Source organism: Vombatus ursinus, unplaced genomic scaffold, assembly GCF_900497805.2.
Source record: "Vombatus ursinus unplaced genomic scaffold, bare-nosed wombat genome assembly UNPS02014816.1, whole genome shotgun sequence".
Classification (NCBI taxonomy): Eukaryota; Metazoa; Chordata; class Mammalia; order Diprotodontia; family Vombatidae; genus Vombatus; species Vombatus ursinus.
In genome coordinates, this window is record NW_020954594.1 from 3,221,646 (window position 1) to 3,239,572 (window position 17,927).

The following is a 17,927-nucleotide window of genomic DNA, read 5'->3' on the forward strand; positions in this document are numbered from 1 at the left end:
CTTTTCTCCCACTACACTATCTCACTTAGTGGTCTCATCAGCTCCCATGCATTCAGTTATCATCTCTCTGTAGATGATTCTTAGATTTATTTGTCCCAGCCCTAATCTCTCTCCTGATCTTCATTTTTGCACCTCCAGCTGCCTACTGGATATCTCAAACTAGATACCTGAAGTTCAACATGTTCAAGCTGAAACTCATTATCTTTTCCCTAAAACCCTACCATCTTCCTAATTTCCCTATTAATGTCAAGGGAACCACCATACTCCCAGTCACACAGACTTGCAACCGAGGTATCATTCTTGACTTCATCTTCCACTCAGCTGTCTAAAAGATCTCCCTAAAGCACAAGTCTGACCCTGTCATTCCCCTATTCAACAAACTCTAGTAGCTCCCTACTAATCGGAGGTTCAGATATAATAAAATCCTTGGTTTGACTTGTAACACCCATTATCTGGCCCCTTTGCAGTTTTCTCCTACCTCAGTCCCCTCCATATACTGTGTGATTCAGTGGAGCTGGCTTCCTTGCTCTTCATCCCTTACGACATCTCATTGCCCAACTCCAGGCATTTTCACCAGCTATGTCCCATGCCTGGAGCTTTCATTTTCCTCATCTCTGCATCCTCAATTCCACGGTTTCCTTCCTCAATTCCTCACCTTCTACAAGAAGACTTTCTCAGTTCTGCTAAATCTTAATGCCTTTCATTGGAGATTATCTTCAATTTCTCCTGTATACGTCTCTTGTTCACACGTAGCTATGGTGCCTCCCCCATTAGACTATGAATTCCTTGAAAGCAGGAGCTGGGTTTGTTTGTTTGTTGCCTTTATTTGCATCCTCAGCTCTTAGGCATGGCACATAGTAGGTACTTAAGAAATGCTTGTTGACTTGATTTTGCACATTTAGTTTTTCTTGTACAGATGTCATGCCAAGCTCTTTTGAGTGATTATAGAATTCTTCCAATAGGCTCTGCAATGTTTTAAGTCTCAATGCAACAAACACAATATTATTTATAACATCTGGAGGACCTCACCATCCAGATAATTCCTTTTCAATCTGGACCTGTCATTGCATCGCCTTCATTACAGTGGTGAGCATCGTTGGCAAACACACCTTTCCCTGTTTTATACCTCACCTGATGTTTATAATCAGAGAACCCACTGGACAGGGTTATTTGTGCTATACAATTCAAGGAATCTTCACTGATTTTGATGTATGGGAAAAGGATATATAATAAAAGAACTTGTAAGGCAGCATTTTGTTCTACCAAATCAATGACTTTTGGGGGGGCCAGGAAGGGGGAGAGTCAACAAATAATAAGCACAATGAGATCTTATATTCTTTACATCTTTCAGTTAATTGTGAAATAAAAAAATGTGGTTCATTTTGAATACTGCTTGTGAAAGCTTCCCTGTTCCCTACTAATACCCTTATTGAAGATTCTTTAAACTCAGATGACTCTCACAAAGATTCTGCATAGGTGGAAGAGTAAGCGTATACATCTACTCAGTAGTTATCAATGCTCTCTTGGTTTCTTTTTATTGATATTAATAAAGCCCAGTTCAATCCTCTGGTATTTTCCCCTTCTTCAAACATCTCAATGCCCTTGCACTTACTTGAGCCACTGCCAACACAGATTTCCTCTGTAAATACCTGGCCTAATCTGCCTTTTCTTTTATTTGTTCTCATTAGTATCATTTTTACTTCCTCTATAACCCCATCTGGCACTACGATGTTGGAGTCAAGGGTGATGGTTCCACTGTCCCAGATGAAGCAAAGTTTGCTAGGACTTTTGCTAATCTTCTGCATCTTTCTTCCATTTGCAATTCTTTCATTTTCATCCATAACTGTCCTCAGAATGACTTTGTTGGATATCCTGCCAAGTTTTCTTTAAACTGGTTTTACTCTCCACTGCTTCTCTCTTCTTTATGAGATATTTCTCATAATCATCCATCATCTTTCTTCACAAGATTCTGCAAACTAGTTTATACTCTAACCCAAGAATCGTCTTCACCAGCCATCTATCTCCATTTGACAAATAAGTCAGATATTTGCCAACTAAGGCACTTTCTGAGATATTTCAGTCTTCTTGTAGTGGTAATTAATTTATATTGGTTAAACTTGAGAATAAAATTATTATAGCCACTTTCAATGTCATTTGTTGTCTATTTTCCATTTCTGATTTCCAATTATTTGTTTAAACAATTCAGGGTTAAATTGTTTTAATTATACATCATATTTTTCTAATTAGTATTATTACTATTTTTCACTAATACTATTATTAGCTCTGAAGAGTCGATAGTCTGACTACATACAAATTGCTGACTTGGTGATAACTAACATCAATAACAATGCTTCTCTTGTCTATTAAAATATAATCAATTTCATTCTTTAAAATATTGTTTGGTGCTCACCATGTTCAGCATTTACTGAATCTCTGTCTTTAAGAAAGTGTTCATGATATAGAGGCATATAGGCTTCTAGATAATAGACAACTTTTTGGCTTCTCCCCAGTCACTTTTTCCATCTTTGCATTTAAGTCATCATTTATGCAAGGACATGGGCAAGAGTTACACCAGATGGGTATACTCTGTGTCCCTCAGTAAAACATGAGATCTTTGAGGGGCAGTAGGAGGACCTAAGTTCAAATCCGGCCTCAGACACATAATACTTACTAGCTGTGTAACCCTGGGCAAGTCACTTAACCCCATCGCCTAGCCAAAAAAAAACCCAAAAAACAAAAAAAAAAAACCATGAGATCTTTGAGAACAGGGACTACTTTATTTCTGTCTTAGATCTCAATACCTAGTACAAAGCAGGCACTGGTTAATATTGAATTAAAGTGAATAAACCAACCTTATTATAAGGTAAAAACCATAGCCCTGGGGATCAGAAGGGAAAGAGAGGGGAGAAGGAAAAAGAGGTAAGGAATTTATAAAGTAAGAAGAGTGCCTTAGAGAGTGAGGAAGAAAGGAAGGAGGGGACACTGGGACCCTTGGATTTTCTGCTCCAAAGTCCCTAGAGTAGGGACAACTAGAACACCCAGTGAAAAAAGGATGAAGGAAAATCCATTTGAGCTTCACATTTCTATGCTATTCTCTCTTCCTGTTTACCTCACATATACATATCACCATCTGAAATTCTGTGTACCAAAGTGAAGGGAAGAACCAAGGAATAATAAAGCGCTTTTCCTCACATATCACCTGTGACAAGTGCAAGTACTTTTATCCCCATTTGGTAGATGAAGTCACCCAAGTCCTTAAAGTATCACACAACTAGAAAGCAGTAGAATCAGGCCTCCTCTCCTAATTCTGTGTCTAGCCCTCTTTTTATTACATCCACGTCATGATTCCTAGCTGGAGGTGTTTGCTCCACAAGGTTCTGCTTTAGGCCCTCTTCTCTACTCCCTCGATCCCTCGTCCCTCTTCAGGTAATGTCATCGGGGGCCATCTCCAGTTGTCCTGATCCATATCAGATATATCATACCCAGCTGACTCCAGAGGAGAAGGTGAGGTTGCTGACCTTGCACAGCCCTGCCTCATTTAAGTCCAATTTACTTGCAAGTCATGGCATCATCTTCCTGATGTCATTGTCCTCTTTGAGAAGGAAGGATAAACAAAAACAACAACAACAACAACAGCAACCTCATCACCTTTCATGGTTTAACTATCATCTCTATGCTGATGACTCCCAGGTCTATATATCCAGCCCCAGTCTCTCCCCTGGGCTTCAATCCTATATCACCTATTGGGTCTACTGGAGTTTTCAAAATGAATGTCCCAGAGACATCTTATACTGAACACATTTTTAAAAATGAGCTCATCATCTTTTCCCTAAAATTCCCCCCATTTCCAAACTTCTTTACTTCTTAAAAAAACAAAAACGGAAACAAAAAACCCACGATCCTTCCAGGGGAGATAGACTCGCCCTCCCTCACTCCACACATCCAGCAAACGGGCAGATCTCGCCAATTCTCCCTTCACATCTTCTCTCACATCTGATTCCTTCCCTTCCTCACAGAGCTAGCACTTTAGTTCAGATCCTCATTGCCTCTGACTGGTTATTTCAAAAACCTCAAGCCCATCACCACTGCAGTCCACCCTAGAAACTACTGCCAAAGTAGTCTGCATTAAGAGAAGATCTGGTCATATGACTCCCCTACTCAACCAACCCCAGTGGTTTCCTAGCAACCGCAGGAATAAAATAGATACTCCTCTGTTTTGCTTTTAAAGCCCTACACAACCTGGCCCCTACCTACATTTCTAGAATCAATGGACATTACTCTCCCTGCTTCACTCTACAATCCAGTCAAACTGGTCTTCTCTCTGTTCTTCTCCATCCGTCTCCTGTCTTTGAGCCTTCACAGTAACCATTTAATGTATCCCCTCCTTACTTCCACCTCCCAGAGTCCTTCTCTCCCTTTAAGTTCCAACTTGGGAACAATCTGCAGCATGAAAACGTTCCAGATCAGAATAAGTGCTATGACCCTCCCCCAAAACTACACTGTATTTAATTATTTTGTGTGTGTATATATGTGTGCAGGTGTGTCTGTGTCTGTGTGTGTGTGTGTGTATATATATATGTTTTGTATATGTGTATGCATATATATATTAATTAACTTTGTATTTATGCTCTACATGTTTTTATATGCACTTTTTATCTCCCCATTAGCTCACCCTTTGTAGTTGTAACCCAACCCCTGTGGCTAGCGCAGAGTAAGTCTTTAATAAATTCTTGTTGACTGAGTGACAGACTGCAAGGTTAAAGGTAATCCAATGGGACTAAAGCTATCATTCCAATATTAATAGACTCTTTCACCACTTCAGTGAGTGACTGACAATCTGCTCTTAATCTTTCTTCTAATAAAGCAGGTCTAGAAAGTCCATCTCTTTCTTGAAGCCTTCTCCAACTCCTACTCATCTCAGAACACAATTCTCATTCCTCCCACTCAGGCCACAAACCCAACACTAATATGTTATCCACTCATTTGCTTCAGAGTCCAGATCTGTTTGCCAATATGTGATCTGTATCAGAGTTGACTCTCTTAGAAGTCAAAGTTTCTCTCAGGACCAGGAAATGCGCTGTTTTCTTCTCTGTTTCACCATATATGGACGGGCACCATGACACAAAACAAGAAGACAAGCACTAGAAATCTAAATAATAATATTCACATTATGAATTGCTATATATGACAATGCTTTGTAACCACCGAGAAGTTATAATGATTTATAAATGCTTCTTGATGAAGATGAAGGTGATCCTTTCATCTCTCATGGAGTTGTTCTTTTGAGGGCCTTACCTCATGAAGCAAATATCTTTGTATTGAAACTAGGCAACTAGGTGGTACAGTGGGTGGAGAGCTGAGTCTGGAGTGAGGAACCTGAGTTCAAATCCAACCTCCCCACACTAACTAGCTGTGGAACCCCAGGTGAGTCACTTAATTTCTGCTCACTTCCTCATCTATAAAATAGGGATAATAATAGTACCCACCTTTCATGATTGTTCTGAGGATCTTTGTAAATTTTAAAACACTATACAAGTGCTAGCTATTATTGTTACTACTCTTACCACCACTTCCTTTCCTTCATAACAGGTAGGATGGAGCATTATATTTTCCTGTTTTCTCTTTCTAACTAAATCATAAGAATGAATTTCCTAGGATCATGGTCCACAGAGCTGGAAGGGATTATCTGGCCCAGCTCTAGCACACACACCCCTTCCCTACGATTCCCTTCCTATTCACCATTCTACTTTCAGGCGAATAAGGTATTTTATTCCCATTTCACAGGTGAGTCAACTAAGACCCAGAGAAGGTTATTACAGCCCAGTCATCACAGCCATCACCCAGGGAAGAAAGTCCTGTGAAAACGGGCTAGGCATTACCACCAACTGCCAACCAACTAATTCTGAGCCTTAGGAATAGAAATGTCCCCCAAACCACCAGACCCACTTCCAACCCAGTCCCTGTGGTCAATATTAAGGGGAAAAATCATTGTAGAGAAGGGACCCAGGCTTCCTCATCACTGCCAGCAACAAATGCTGACCGAATGCCACCAACAGGCAGATGGGTAGCCACTGTACAAAGGGACTTTACTTATGGACACAGCACAGGGTTGAGGAAGAAGGAGCTAAAGTACGAGATTTTCATTTTTCTGAGAAAAAAAGCAGAGGGAGGGAAGTCTAAGAGTGGCAGCCCTCTCAGTCCACCAGTCCTGCTTCCAATCAAACCCTTGCAGCCATCAGGCAGTGAAACAGTTTTTGTGGAAAGGGGGCCAGCCATCCCTACTAACCGATGGAGCAGGATCCTGAACCTAAGAGTCCTGGGGATGGCAATGCCCACAGCCTTCGTCCTGGGAAGCAACCCCTGGAAAGATGCAGTGAGGCCCCTGCCCCTGCAGGTGCTGCAGCCACAGCTACTGAAGCCCCAGAAAAGAAAGTTTATGCCACCTAAGCCCTTGGCACTGTCAAATCATTCAACATCAGAAACTGATGAGATTTTATCAATGGAAATGACATTAAAGGACATTAAAGGAGAGGCATTAGCACTTATTTTGCCTCTGCACCCTAAGGATCATGGGACCCTCCCATCTGACTTGCAGCTGAAACCTTCCATAGATGATGTATCCCAATTAGAATGTGAGCTCCTTGAGAGCAGGGACTGCCTTGCTTTTCTTTCTTTCTTTTTTTTTTTTTTGCCTTGCTTTTCTACTTGTATCCCTGCACTTAGCATAGTGCTTTGCATACAGTAAGTACTTCATAAGGTCTCTTTCACCCATTCTTTCATTTAAGTGAGGCAGAGATTGCCTGTCTGTAGCACACAGCCTGACATACAGTAGGCGCTTAATAAACGCTTGCTAACTGTGTTTACACATCACACTGCCTCTCTTAATACATCTCTGTCCACCTCCTTGCCCCGCCATTGTTTTACACCACATTGAAAGAAAAGGCTGCACTCTCTCAAGCTTCCTTTCAAACAAATGCAATCTCATGCTTTTGCTCCCCACCCCCACCCCTCGGCTCTGGGCTCTGTGTCTATGAATAAAATCCCTGGGCTCTGTGTCTACGAATAAAATCCCCTCGTACAATGGCAACTTATGGGTGGAAATTAAAACAGCATGGAGGGAGCCACTTGTAGCTGCCCCAGAATTCACCAGACCACACTACTTTGCTGGGAGGGAAAAGATACCTCTTTCTTCACAAGAGGAAATTGCTTGCAGATGTCCAAATACCAGATTACACCAACATCAGAACATACAAGCAAACCACAAGCCTGGCCAGAGGAGAGAACACCCAATTTCAAAAGGAACACATAACACCAGGGAAAGGGAAAGCAGCTGCTGAATCATCCTCGAGGGTCCGGGCAAGGCCAACTCACAGATCTGTCAAGTGTTCCTGGTTCTGCTGTACTGCATGTGCGTGCGTGCGACTGTGTGCATTTTACTGCTCCAGCCCGGGCTGATCGATCTCCTCTGAATTCTTTATAGGGGCATGCAGTGTCTAGACCATATAATTTTTCACTGAATGACCACACAATCACAAATTTAGAACTGGTGAGGAAACATTTTGCAGGTGAGGAAACTGAGGCTCAGGGAGGTAAAAATGTCTTGAGAGAGGCAGTGTGCTTCTGTGAAAAGAGCACTGAGTTCAACTCCAAGTTCCACTTCCTATTCATGTGACCTCACACCTGACTTTCCCAATATGTTCAATGAGAAGCTTGGATTAGATGATCTCTGTGGTCTCTTTTGGTTCTGAATCAGATGACTATCTATTTCACAGTGCTGTTGTTCAGAAAAGTGTTGGCTTAGTGACCCTAGGCCAGTCCCTAACCTCCTTGTTCTCTGATGTGTAAAATGGTACCAGTCAAAAGGTTGTTGTAAGGGGGAAATGTATGCTAAGTTAGTCATCTAGTGGGGCAGTGCATAGAGAACCAAGCTTGGAATCAGGAAGACCTGAGTTCAAATCCAGCCTCAGACACTTACTAGCTGTGGGACCCCACACAAGTCACTTAAACCCTGTTTGCCTCAGTTTCTCATCTGTTAAAAATGAGCCAGAGAAGGAAATGGCAAAGCCTCCATTATCTTTGCCAAGAAAACCCCAAAATGAGGTCACAAAGAGTTAGGCATGACTGAAATAACTGAAAAACCATACCTCCTAGGGTTGTTGTGAGAATCAGCAGAGATAATATTTAAAAAGTGCTTAGCACAATGCCTGGGACACAGTAGGCACTTTATAAATGTTAACTATCATTAAGTGTTTTAAGAGCTATAAAACTGTCACCTAATGCTATAAATTATAGATTAAAATATTAATGGTCATTATAAAATTTAAACTATTATTTTAGTGCAGTGGGAAAAATATAAGCCATGAGAAAACTTCGCCTTTTTCACTTTCTACCTGTATGACCTTCATCCAGTCACTTAATTTCACAGGTCCTCAGTTTCTTTATCTGTAAAAGGACAGAGCTGGATTATATAACCTTTAAGGTCCCTTCCAGGTCTAAATCTGAAATCCTATAATTCAGTCCTATGTGTTAGATTTTATCTCCCCAGCTAGATCATCTGCTGCTTAAGGTCAGAAACTAGACCTTTTATTTCTTCTGTGTCCCACATAATCCTAACCAGAGCATATGAAAAATGCTTAATAAATACATGGTTACTTGACATGCTGAGCTGTACATGGTTTAGTAGACAGAGGGTTGTACTTCTGAGTCAAGAAGATCTAGGTTCAAATCATGCCTCTGAAAGAAATGTCAACGGAGGGGATGCCCATCAATTGGGGAATGGCTGAACAAGTTGTGGTATATGAATGTAATGGAATACTATTGTGCTATAAGAAATGATGAACAGGCTGACTTCAGAAAAACCTGGAAAGGCTTGTATGGTCTGATGCTGAGTGAAGTGAGCAGAACCAGGAGAACGATGTACACAGTAACAGCCATGTTGTGTGATGACTAACTTTGATACACTTAGCTATTCTCAGCAATGCAAGGATCTAAGACATCTCCAAAAGTCTCATGATGGAAAATGCTATCCACATCCAGAGAAAGAACTACAGAGTCTGAATGCAGATCAAAGCATACTATTTGATTTTTTTTTCCTCCTGTTTTGTTTTGTTTCCTCTTTCTTGTGGTTGCTCCTATTGGTTCCAATTCTTTCTTACAACATGACTAATATGAAAATACGTTTATTAGGAATGTTTATGTAGAGCCTATATCAGATCACACACCTTCTTGGGGAAGGGGGAGGAAGGAGGGGGAGAAAAATTTTAAACTCAAAAGCCTATGGAAGTGATTGCGGAAAACTAACAATAAATTAATAAAAAAAAATTTTTTTTAAAAAGTCATGACTCTCTAGCTGAGTGACAAAGGACAGTTGACTTAACCTCTCTGGTAATACCTTCAGTGCCCACATCAGGAGATGACAGTGAGAATCACTCACTCATTCACTGCTTGTCCTTCACACTCAAAGAGGACCGATGACATCATGATGTTGGGGTCAAGGTACAGGTTGATCAGACCATTACGAGCACGGAAGGCTCTACCCCAGGTTGGGCACAAACAACCCATATGAACATTTGGGATGGGGATGTCTCCAGATTTGCACTTCTCATGTTTCCTCGGTGCTGCGGCAGTTCTGCTTTGCTCACAGAGCACAGTGCCTTCTTTGATGCAGGCACACCATCTGTGCCAGCATCTCCCATGTCTCACAATTGATACTAAAGTGAGAACCAAATGAGGTAATGTATGAAAAGTTGGTTCTTGTGCACTAAAGCGGCACAAAAGTCTTAAGGAAATAAGATGTGTTCTCCCTACAGCATCCTTAAGTCACAATAAAAACTGGGTAGGGTGGCAAAATAATTTTTACATGCTTGGAGATGTTTAAGCTTCAATTTCTAATACTTATTGAGTACTAGCTACATGAAGATCACTGTTAGGTGCTGGCAGTAATAATGGCCTTATAGAGCCTCACAATCAAATGAAGGATTCCTTCACTCAATACACATTTATGCAATGCCAGGCTCTGGGAGTACAAAGGTAACACAGCCCCTGTCCTCAAGGACCTTATATTCTATTATATTCTACTGGAGTGAAAAAAGCACTACAATGCAAAGTGATTCACAGGAAGTACATAAAAGCCCTTTTGTTTTGAACAGTGCTATTACAGTTATGATGTAATATCAAACATTCAAGAGACCTGTGTTTGTGCGCATAAAATAAAGGTTAAGAACTCTAAGATTAGATGTTATCTAAGGTCCCTTCCAAGGGCAGCTAGGTGGCACAGTGGATAGAGTACCAGGCCTGGAGTCAGGAAGACTCATCTTCCTGAGTTCAAATCTAGCCTCAGATACTTATTAGCTCTGTGACTCTAGGCAAGTCACTTAACCCTGTTTGCCTCAGTTTCCTCATGTGTAAAATGAGCTGGAGAAAGAATGGCAAACCACTCCAGGATCTTTGCCAAGAAAACCCTAAATGAGATTAAAAAGAGTCAGTCACCACTGAAAAACAAAAACAAAAAGGTTCTTCTCAATTCTGTAGTCTCTGATCCTATGACTATACCAGTGGTGTGCTGGTAAATGCTTAACAACAAGCTCTCTAAAAAATACATATACACATCCACATACACACACACACACACACACACACACGAGACAGACTTCTAAGCATTGTATAAGCCAATTAGCATAGTGAGTAGGGAGAGTAGTAGACTTGGAGTCAGAAGACCTCAGTTCAAATCTTGCCTCACATACTCAGTAACCATGTGACTTGGGGCAAATTACTTTTTGAGCATCAGTTTCCTCATCTATAAGACAGGGAAATAATAGCACCTACCTCTCAGAATCGTTTGTGATAAAGATAAAATGAAATAATGTATGTAAAGAGCTTTGCAAACCTTAAAGCACTATATAAATGTCAGCTATTAGAAATATCAGGTCTTTCTGACTCCAAGACTAGTGCCCTCCCCAGGCACTATGCTAATTAGTTTATATACTTTGTCTCCAAGTCACTTCACTCTATCTTTAACCTTTTTTTTTCACACTGGACTGTCCTGAACGTTTTGGGAATCCAAATGTACGAAAGCCCATCCTCCCAGACCAAAGACAAACTAAAGACTGGAAGAAGGGGAAGATCCTGACCTCTCTCCATCTGGCTCCAGCGCTGCTAGAGATGTACACATTGGTCTTGCTGGCCATGTTCTTTCCAACGGAGCCTAAAGTGGGAAGGAAAAGAATGTTTTTTAATTCTAGAAATATGCATGGTAAGCAATCACCTCCTCCAACAAGCAACTCACTATACGTCTCAACACCATCACTTTTATGAAGAACACATCAGAAAAAACGACCTGCATCCATCCACTTGTAAATGATTAGGCAGTTTACATTCCAAGGTAAACACGGACATACCAGTGGCAAGGATGAGTCCGGGAGCTGACTCCTTGGAGAGGATGGGCATTCTGCGGAGCTGGAAGTTCAGCAGCTGACTAAGGCGCTGGGCCAAGTGCAGGGAACAGCCATGAGAGAGCTTGGAGACAAAAGTTGCAGACACCTGTTAGTGTCTGATAAAGGGCTTCGACTTCCTACTGAAGACTGAGCCCACCATGTAAAGGCACCATGGCCAGACAGAGAAGGAAAGGAATTCACTTAAAGGAAATCCGACTCAACTCTTCCAGGGTCTTTAAGGTGAAGAGGAGAGTGGGCCAGTTCCTCCCCTGAGGTGGTGGGTGTGGAGACAGGAGTGGCGGAGAGGACTGCCTCCTCAAAAAGAAGCTCAAAGAACAGCAATCAGGAATCACTCTCAACTCAAACACAGAGAGAAACAGAATTCTCTCCATTTCTGCCTCAGATAACCTCTCAAGTGGCTTGGAACTAAAGGAAAAATGAAATGATCCCATAGTCCTTATTTTCCAAGTCAGTGGAGACAGGTTTTTAAATGTGATTTAAGCCATTCTGACAGTGACAGAATGAAAACCAAGAACTACAAACCAGAAAGGCCCTGGCTGATAAATTACCCTGCAGACCAACGCAGGAAATGCAGTACATACAAAGTGCACCCTTTTTGCAAAGGATTAAAAATTAAAGCATGTTGCATAAGGAACAAACTTTTTAACATAAGACGGGTTTATGCCCTTAGGCTTTATTGCCAGAAAAGGCAAAAGGGCAAAACAGACACACAATAACCCAGTCCTAAAGATCACTGCCTAGGTAACAGATTCAAGGGAGAGCCTAGAATTTCTGGCTACAAAAACTGAGTATGCATTTACAATGCAGGTAATAACCAGAGCAAGAATTTCCTGATCTACAAATTCGTGTTTCAAAAAGGTCTCTCCGATGACTATTTAACTTGCCAGCTTCATCACTGGGGAATAAAAACTGGAGCAACTTGAACTGGATCTCAAATATTTATTTGCTAATACCCTTGTTTTCAAGCTCATTTTTTACTTTACCTGCAAGAAAGTCTATCCATTTATGGCTTTCCTGTATCCAAGGGCAATCAGATTTTAACTGCTCCTACACATTCTGGCTTTCATAATTTGACATCACAAATAGAAACTAAGAGCTGATCAACGGCCAGGCTTACAGTTCTTAAGTAAATACATTTGCCAGAATTGTCAGAAGAAAAGTAAGACAATTTAGGGGCAGAAGTGAGGTTCTTTTACCTTAGTTGAACTTTGAGGACAGAAGTAGTGTTTTTCCCAAGCAGGGCTTAATCCCCTCCAATTTTTAAAACCTAGAAGGATCTGTCTGAAGTTATCATAGGTCTCTCTGTTCTATAAGACACCACAATGATGGATTGGAACCTGGTGCCAGGTAAAGTGGAAAGAACACAATATAGATTTTGGGGGCAGGGTCTTTACTAGGAATTTCCAAAGGACCACATATTCAGGTATATGAAGTTAGGAGGCTGTGTGAACATGAGCATATGCATATAAATTATATCTCTCTGAACAGACTGACATTTTCAAATGCAAATGCCTTCGATTCCTTAAAACATGAATTGAATTATTTTTCTTCTTGTTCTTTCTTGCCTAGCTCATCCCACTGCCCTAATCCTTATGTACACCTGGGGCAAAAGGAGTGATACACATACTCCCCAGGGCCACAATGCAAAGATCTGCATTATATGGAAAGGGGGAAGGGTAGGAGGCAAAAAGTCTGTAGAAAAAGAAGTGGTGAAAGAAGATCACCAAGGAGAAACTACTAAAACTTAGGTGCTGATATCTGCCAAAATAAAATATTTTGTGATAGCAAAAAAATGGAAACAAAGTAGATGCCCTTTGGAGAAAGGCATATCAGACTGTGGTACTGGATGTCTATAGTGGAATATTATTGGACTGTAAGACAAATATGAGAAATTCAAAGAAACTTGGCAAGATTCATTTGAACTGAGAGTAAAGTAAGCAGAAGCAAGATAAAAAACGTAAAATGTCACAATAATGTAAAGAAAAAATAACATGAAAAGACATGAGAATTCAGATTAATGCAATGGCCAATTGTGATTCTAAAGGATTGGTGATGAAATATGGCTTTAGTAGAGAGGTGGTGGATATGGGTATAGAATGAGCCATGTGTTGTCAGACATAGTCAATGTATGTTTCTTTTACTTTTTTATTACAAGGGAGCATGAGGGAGGAGCAGAATAATAGGAAATGGAAAGGATATAAAAAAAGAAACCTAAAGCATAAATAAAGCTTTAAAAAAAACTTAATGGGTAACTTTTTGAGAAAATAATACAGATGGGGTCACAGGCAGGACAAACTGTAGAATTCTAATATATGGCTGTGACTACAGAATTGTCAAAAAAATTACGTAAGAAATTATAATTACTGTAGTATTACGTACTGATAAAAGCTGACAGCATATAATATTAATGGGGTTTCTTTATTACATCCTCTTATTTTTTTTCTAATTTGCATTTTCCCCTTTAAAGATGAGAAGAGACAAACCACTACAATTATAGTCACTTTTCTCCTTGTGAACATGGAAAACAAGATTAAGCAGCTGATACCTCACAGTCGATTTTTTCTCCATATTCAGTGAAGGCTGGAGCCTGAAGGAATTCCCAAGTTCCTCCTTTGTCAAAGGTGATGACTGACCTCATGTTCTCTTCACTCAAAGACCCATTAATCAGGGTGGCAATGTAAACCCCTTGAACTCCTTCCACTCGGTGAAAATCAGCGAAGGGTTCATTGGCAAAGTACCTACAACCAGAGAAAGTGAGTAGAGCTGGAAAATGGAAAATGCGCTTGATTAGAATTAAGAAAAACAGTAATTTTATTTTATTGGAATCTGAAGGATGCTGGCTCAACCAGCAGCTCTGTAGAAACCTCTGAGACAATAGACCAGAAGCATAGGGGACAGTGGAAAGGGCACTGGCTCTGGATTCAGGAGAGATCTGGATTTGTAGTTTGCGACCTCTTATAGGAAGCTTATTCTGATGCCCCCCTGTTGGCAATATGCTACCAGAAGAAGTTGTTTTGTACCTATTTTATGTCTAATTATCTACCCACAGGCTGTTCCCATCCCAAAATAACATAAGCTCCTTGAGGGCGAAGACTGACTGCTTTATTTCTCCCCTTACAGGGTCAGCACCTAGAACAGTGCCTGACATGTAGGAGAGTACATTTAATGAATGCCTGTTCAATTGAACTCATTCTGGCATAGATATTTACTACCTGTATGGCCTTGGGCCAGTCACTTAACTCTTTTGAGTCTCAGTTTCCTCATCCAGAAAATTCAGATAATAATACAACTCAGTAGTAACCAAAGAGCTACAGAAACATGAGTTGTTATAATATCATCATCATCATTGTTATGCAAAAATAGAGCTAAGAAACACCATCATTTGTCCACTAGCAAAGTTCTCTAATGTCCATGCTGAGGATAATAAGCTAGGTTTCCAGACAGCTACATCAGCACTGATGCACAGGAAGGGCTTGAAGTCTGAATGCCGTTGATGAGACACTCAATCTGATTCTATAACCTGTAGCTCCAAGGAAATCTCTCCAAGTATTTATGCTGAAGACTGGAGGGGAATAATTCATTTTCCCTTTCTTGTGGGATCAGCACAGGAAAAATTTGTTCTACAATGAATGAATAAATGAATTTTTAAAAAGTATTCATTAAGCACTCATTAGGAGCCAAGTGTTGCCTTAAAACCCTGGGGATACAAATAGCCCGTCCTCTCAAGAAGGTCACACTATAACTGGAGGAGGCCATACATATAAGATAACGCCATTATAGAATGGATAAAGAAAGTCATTAAGGTAACAAAAGCAGGGGAGAGATGGTTAACACCCAGGTGCTCTTGGGTTACTTAGGTTATGCTCCTGGGTTAGATGAGATGGTAGTACCTAAAGGTCTGATGGGCACAGAATCAGGGCAGAAGCTAACACCAACTAGTTCTCCATTTTACCAGGACTGTGGTTTGCCCAGGCTTAAGGCGGCATGGTGCTGCACAATACAAAGCTAAATGCAATCAGATACCTACTTGTGAAAAGTGGATCTCAGGGACCCAGTTTCCCCTGGTGGCTAGCTAAATCAGGATATTATGAGTTTCACTGTGGTGCTTTACATTTGAAAAGCAGTTTCACCTCAAACTACAGCACAGATTACAACCATCACGTTCCTGTGAGACTGGCACAAGTTTAGTTTTATGTATTTAATCTGGGAGGTTCAGAACTACTTTACTAAAAGTTTAAGATTAAAAATGTTTTGCTTTTTATGCTCCCAACCCCACCTTCAACTGTTCAAACACGAGAAGCCATGTGGTATAATGAAAAGGAAGTTAGCCTTTGAGTCAAGAAGATTTAAGTTCAAATGCAGCCTCAGACATTTCCTATCTCTGTGACCTGGGCCGGTCACTTCACCTCTGTCTGCTTCAGTTACCTCATTTGTAAAATGAGGATCATAACAGCACCCACCTCTCCAGGTTGTTTTAAGGACCAAATGAGATAATAACTGTAAAGCATTTAGTACAGTGCCTGGTACATAGTGGGTGCTATATAAATGTTAGCTATTATTAGTGATTATTATTCTCAGTGCCCTAGAGATTGTGGTGGTATGTACTGGTAACAAGAATTCCTCATTCAGGGGCAGCTAGGTAGCGCAGTGGATAGAGCATCAGCCCTGGATTCAGGAGGACTTGAGTTCAAATCCAGCCTCACACACATAACACTTACTAGCTGTGTGACCCTGGGCAAGTCACTTAACCCCATTGCCTAACCAAATCCCTCCCCCAAAAAACAGAATTCCTCATTCAAAGTTCTCCATCCCAGTGAAGTCACAGACCTAGTTAAAATAATAAAAATAAAAATCTGACCATAAAAATTTCTTCAGCAACTGATAGCTGCTATGCTATCCTTCAGGCACAGGGAAATTCTACATTTGCTTTAATAAAAAGCCTTTCTCTCTCTCTAAAGAAGGAGGTAGGAAATGGAGACCAAAAGTCATAGACTTGTGTTAATATGCATAGACAAAATACCGAAGTTCCAGATAAAATGCAGAAGCTGCAGCCTAAATATCATTTGAAATAAAGTTTTCTACCTTAAGGGGGGGTAGGGATGTGTAATGTAGCTCAGTTATTTTTTTTGTCCATTTACTTTTCTTGGAGTCTACTCAAGGTTTAATATCTTGCTGTTCCATATTTACATCAATCTTCTCAACCTGTTTTTTTTTTTTATTCTATCATTATCAATCAATTTACCTCAAGTTTAATAGCTTATTTCAAATGTCAGGGAGGTCTGAGCTCCCCTAATGAAAACAAGCCCCGCTCCTTTCCCCAGGTCAGACTCCCTGAGCTGTTTATCTTTCCTCTCCAAGCACAAACACATCCTCTTCCCACACCTCACAACTTTCCACTTTTCTCCCAAACCATCCTTCCATCTCTCTTCTCTTTGCCCCCTCCCCTCCCTTCTGCAAAATCCCTAACCTCATCCTTCGTGCAGTGTGAGAGGTTATTTTTTCCATTTCATCCCTGGTCTGCCCTTGTTTGCAGAACTCTCCTTACAGCTTCCCAGCCTGCCTCTCGGCAAGGGTAGTTGCTATGCAGCTCACTGCCCTGCAGGCTGCCCTCAGATGCACTGACCACAGGATCCAGCCCCGGCTAACTGTCAACAGCCAAGCACAGCCAGCCTTCCATCTTCTTAACAATTCAACCATCCATCCTCACGGGGTCTCCGTGATTCCTCAGGATGGCTGTTCTTCCAACACCTCAATTTCCAAATGCTGCTAACCACAAGCACAGCGTTCAGCAGGTACCCACCTTTGTTCCATTATTGAAATGGAACTTTACTCAGATTTTAAAAGAATAAGTTAAAGCAGTGATATTCCCAACGACCAATGAAACTCTGTCCTCCCACTGAGCTCAGGATCCTTTGGCATCCACTTCAAATAGGTCCTATTTCCCATCATGAGGGAGCCTTTTAACCCAGGATCACAGAGTTTAGAACTGGAAAGGACCTTCAAAAGATTACCTAGTCTAATTTCCTTCATTTTCAACAGATAAGGAAACTGAGGTCTAAGGAAGGCAACCGACATGCCCTCACACAATTCAATTCAACAAATTAAATGCTTGGACCAGGTAGAATGGCAGAGTGGACAATGAGCCAGACTCAGGGTAAAGTCCCACCTGTCTCACAAGTTTTCTGGGTGATGGCTGGCAGAGTCACTCAAACTTCTCAGTAGCCCAGACAACTGCCTAAGAATATATATTGCTGAGAAAGTGTTGATCTGCATTGGTAGAGGAAATTCCCTCACTGGGAGTACCCTATCACAATGAAATCCTAAGTCCAGGTTCATCTCACCTCTCATGGACCAGGCAGTACTCCAGGCACTGGAGATACAAAGACAAAAAAATGAGAACAGCTCCCTCCTCCAGGACCATCTATTCGTGTGTGTGTGTGTGTGTGTGTGTGTGTGTGTGTGTGTGTGTGTGTG

The 17,927-nt window shown here is 41.0% G+C and overlaps 1 protein-coding gene across 1 annotated transcript in view; it reads right to left on the reverse strand.

Annotated features, from left to right (window-relative positions):
• Positions 1-17,927, reverse strand: part of SORL1 (sortilin related receptor 1) — a 216,807-nt gene that overhangs the window by 119,857 nt on the left and 79,023 nt on the right. The window contains exons 9-11 of the mRNA XM_027835471.1: positions 13,999-14,191; positions 11,397-11,514; positions 11,130-11,203 (exon numbers count right to left, since the gene is read on the reverse strand). Of these exons, the coding sequence (XP_027691272.1) occupies positions 11,130-11,203; positions 11,397-11,514; positions 13,999-14,191 (385 nt within the window). The remainder of the gene's footprint in view (positions 1-11,129; positions 11,204-11,396; positions 11,515-13,998; positions 14,192-17,927) is intronic.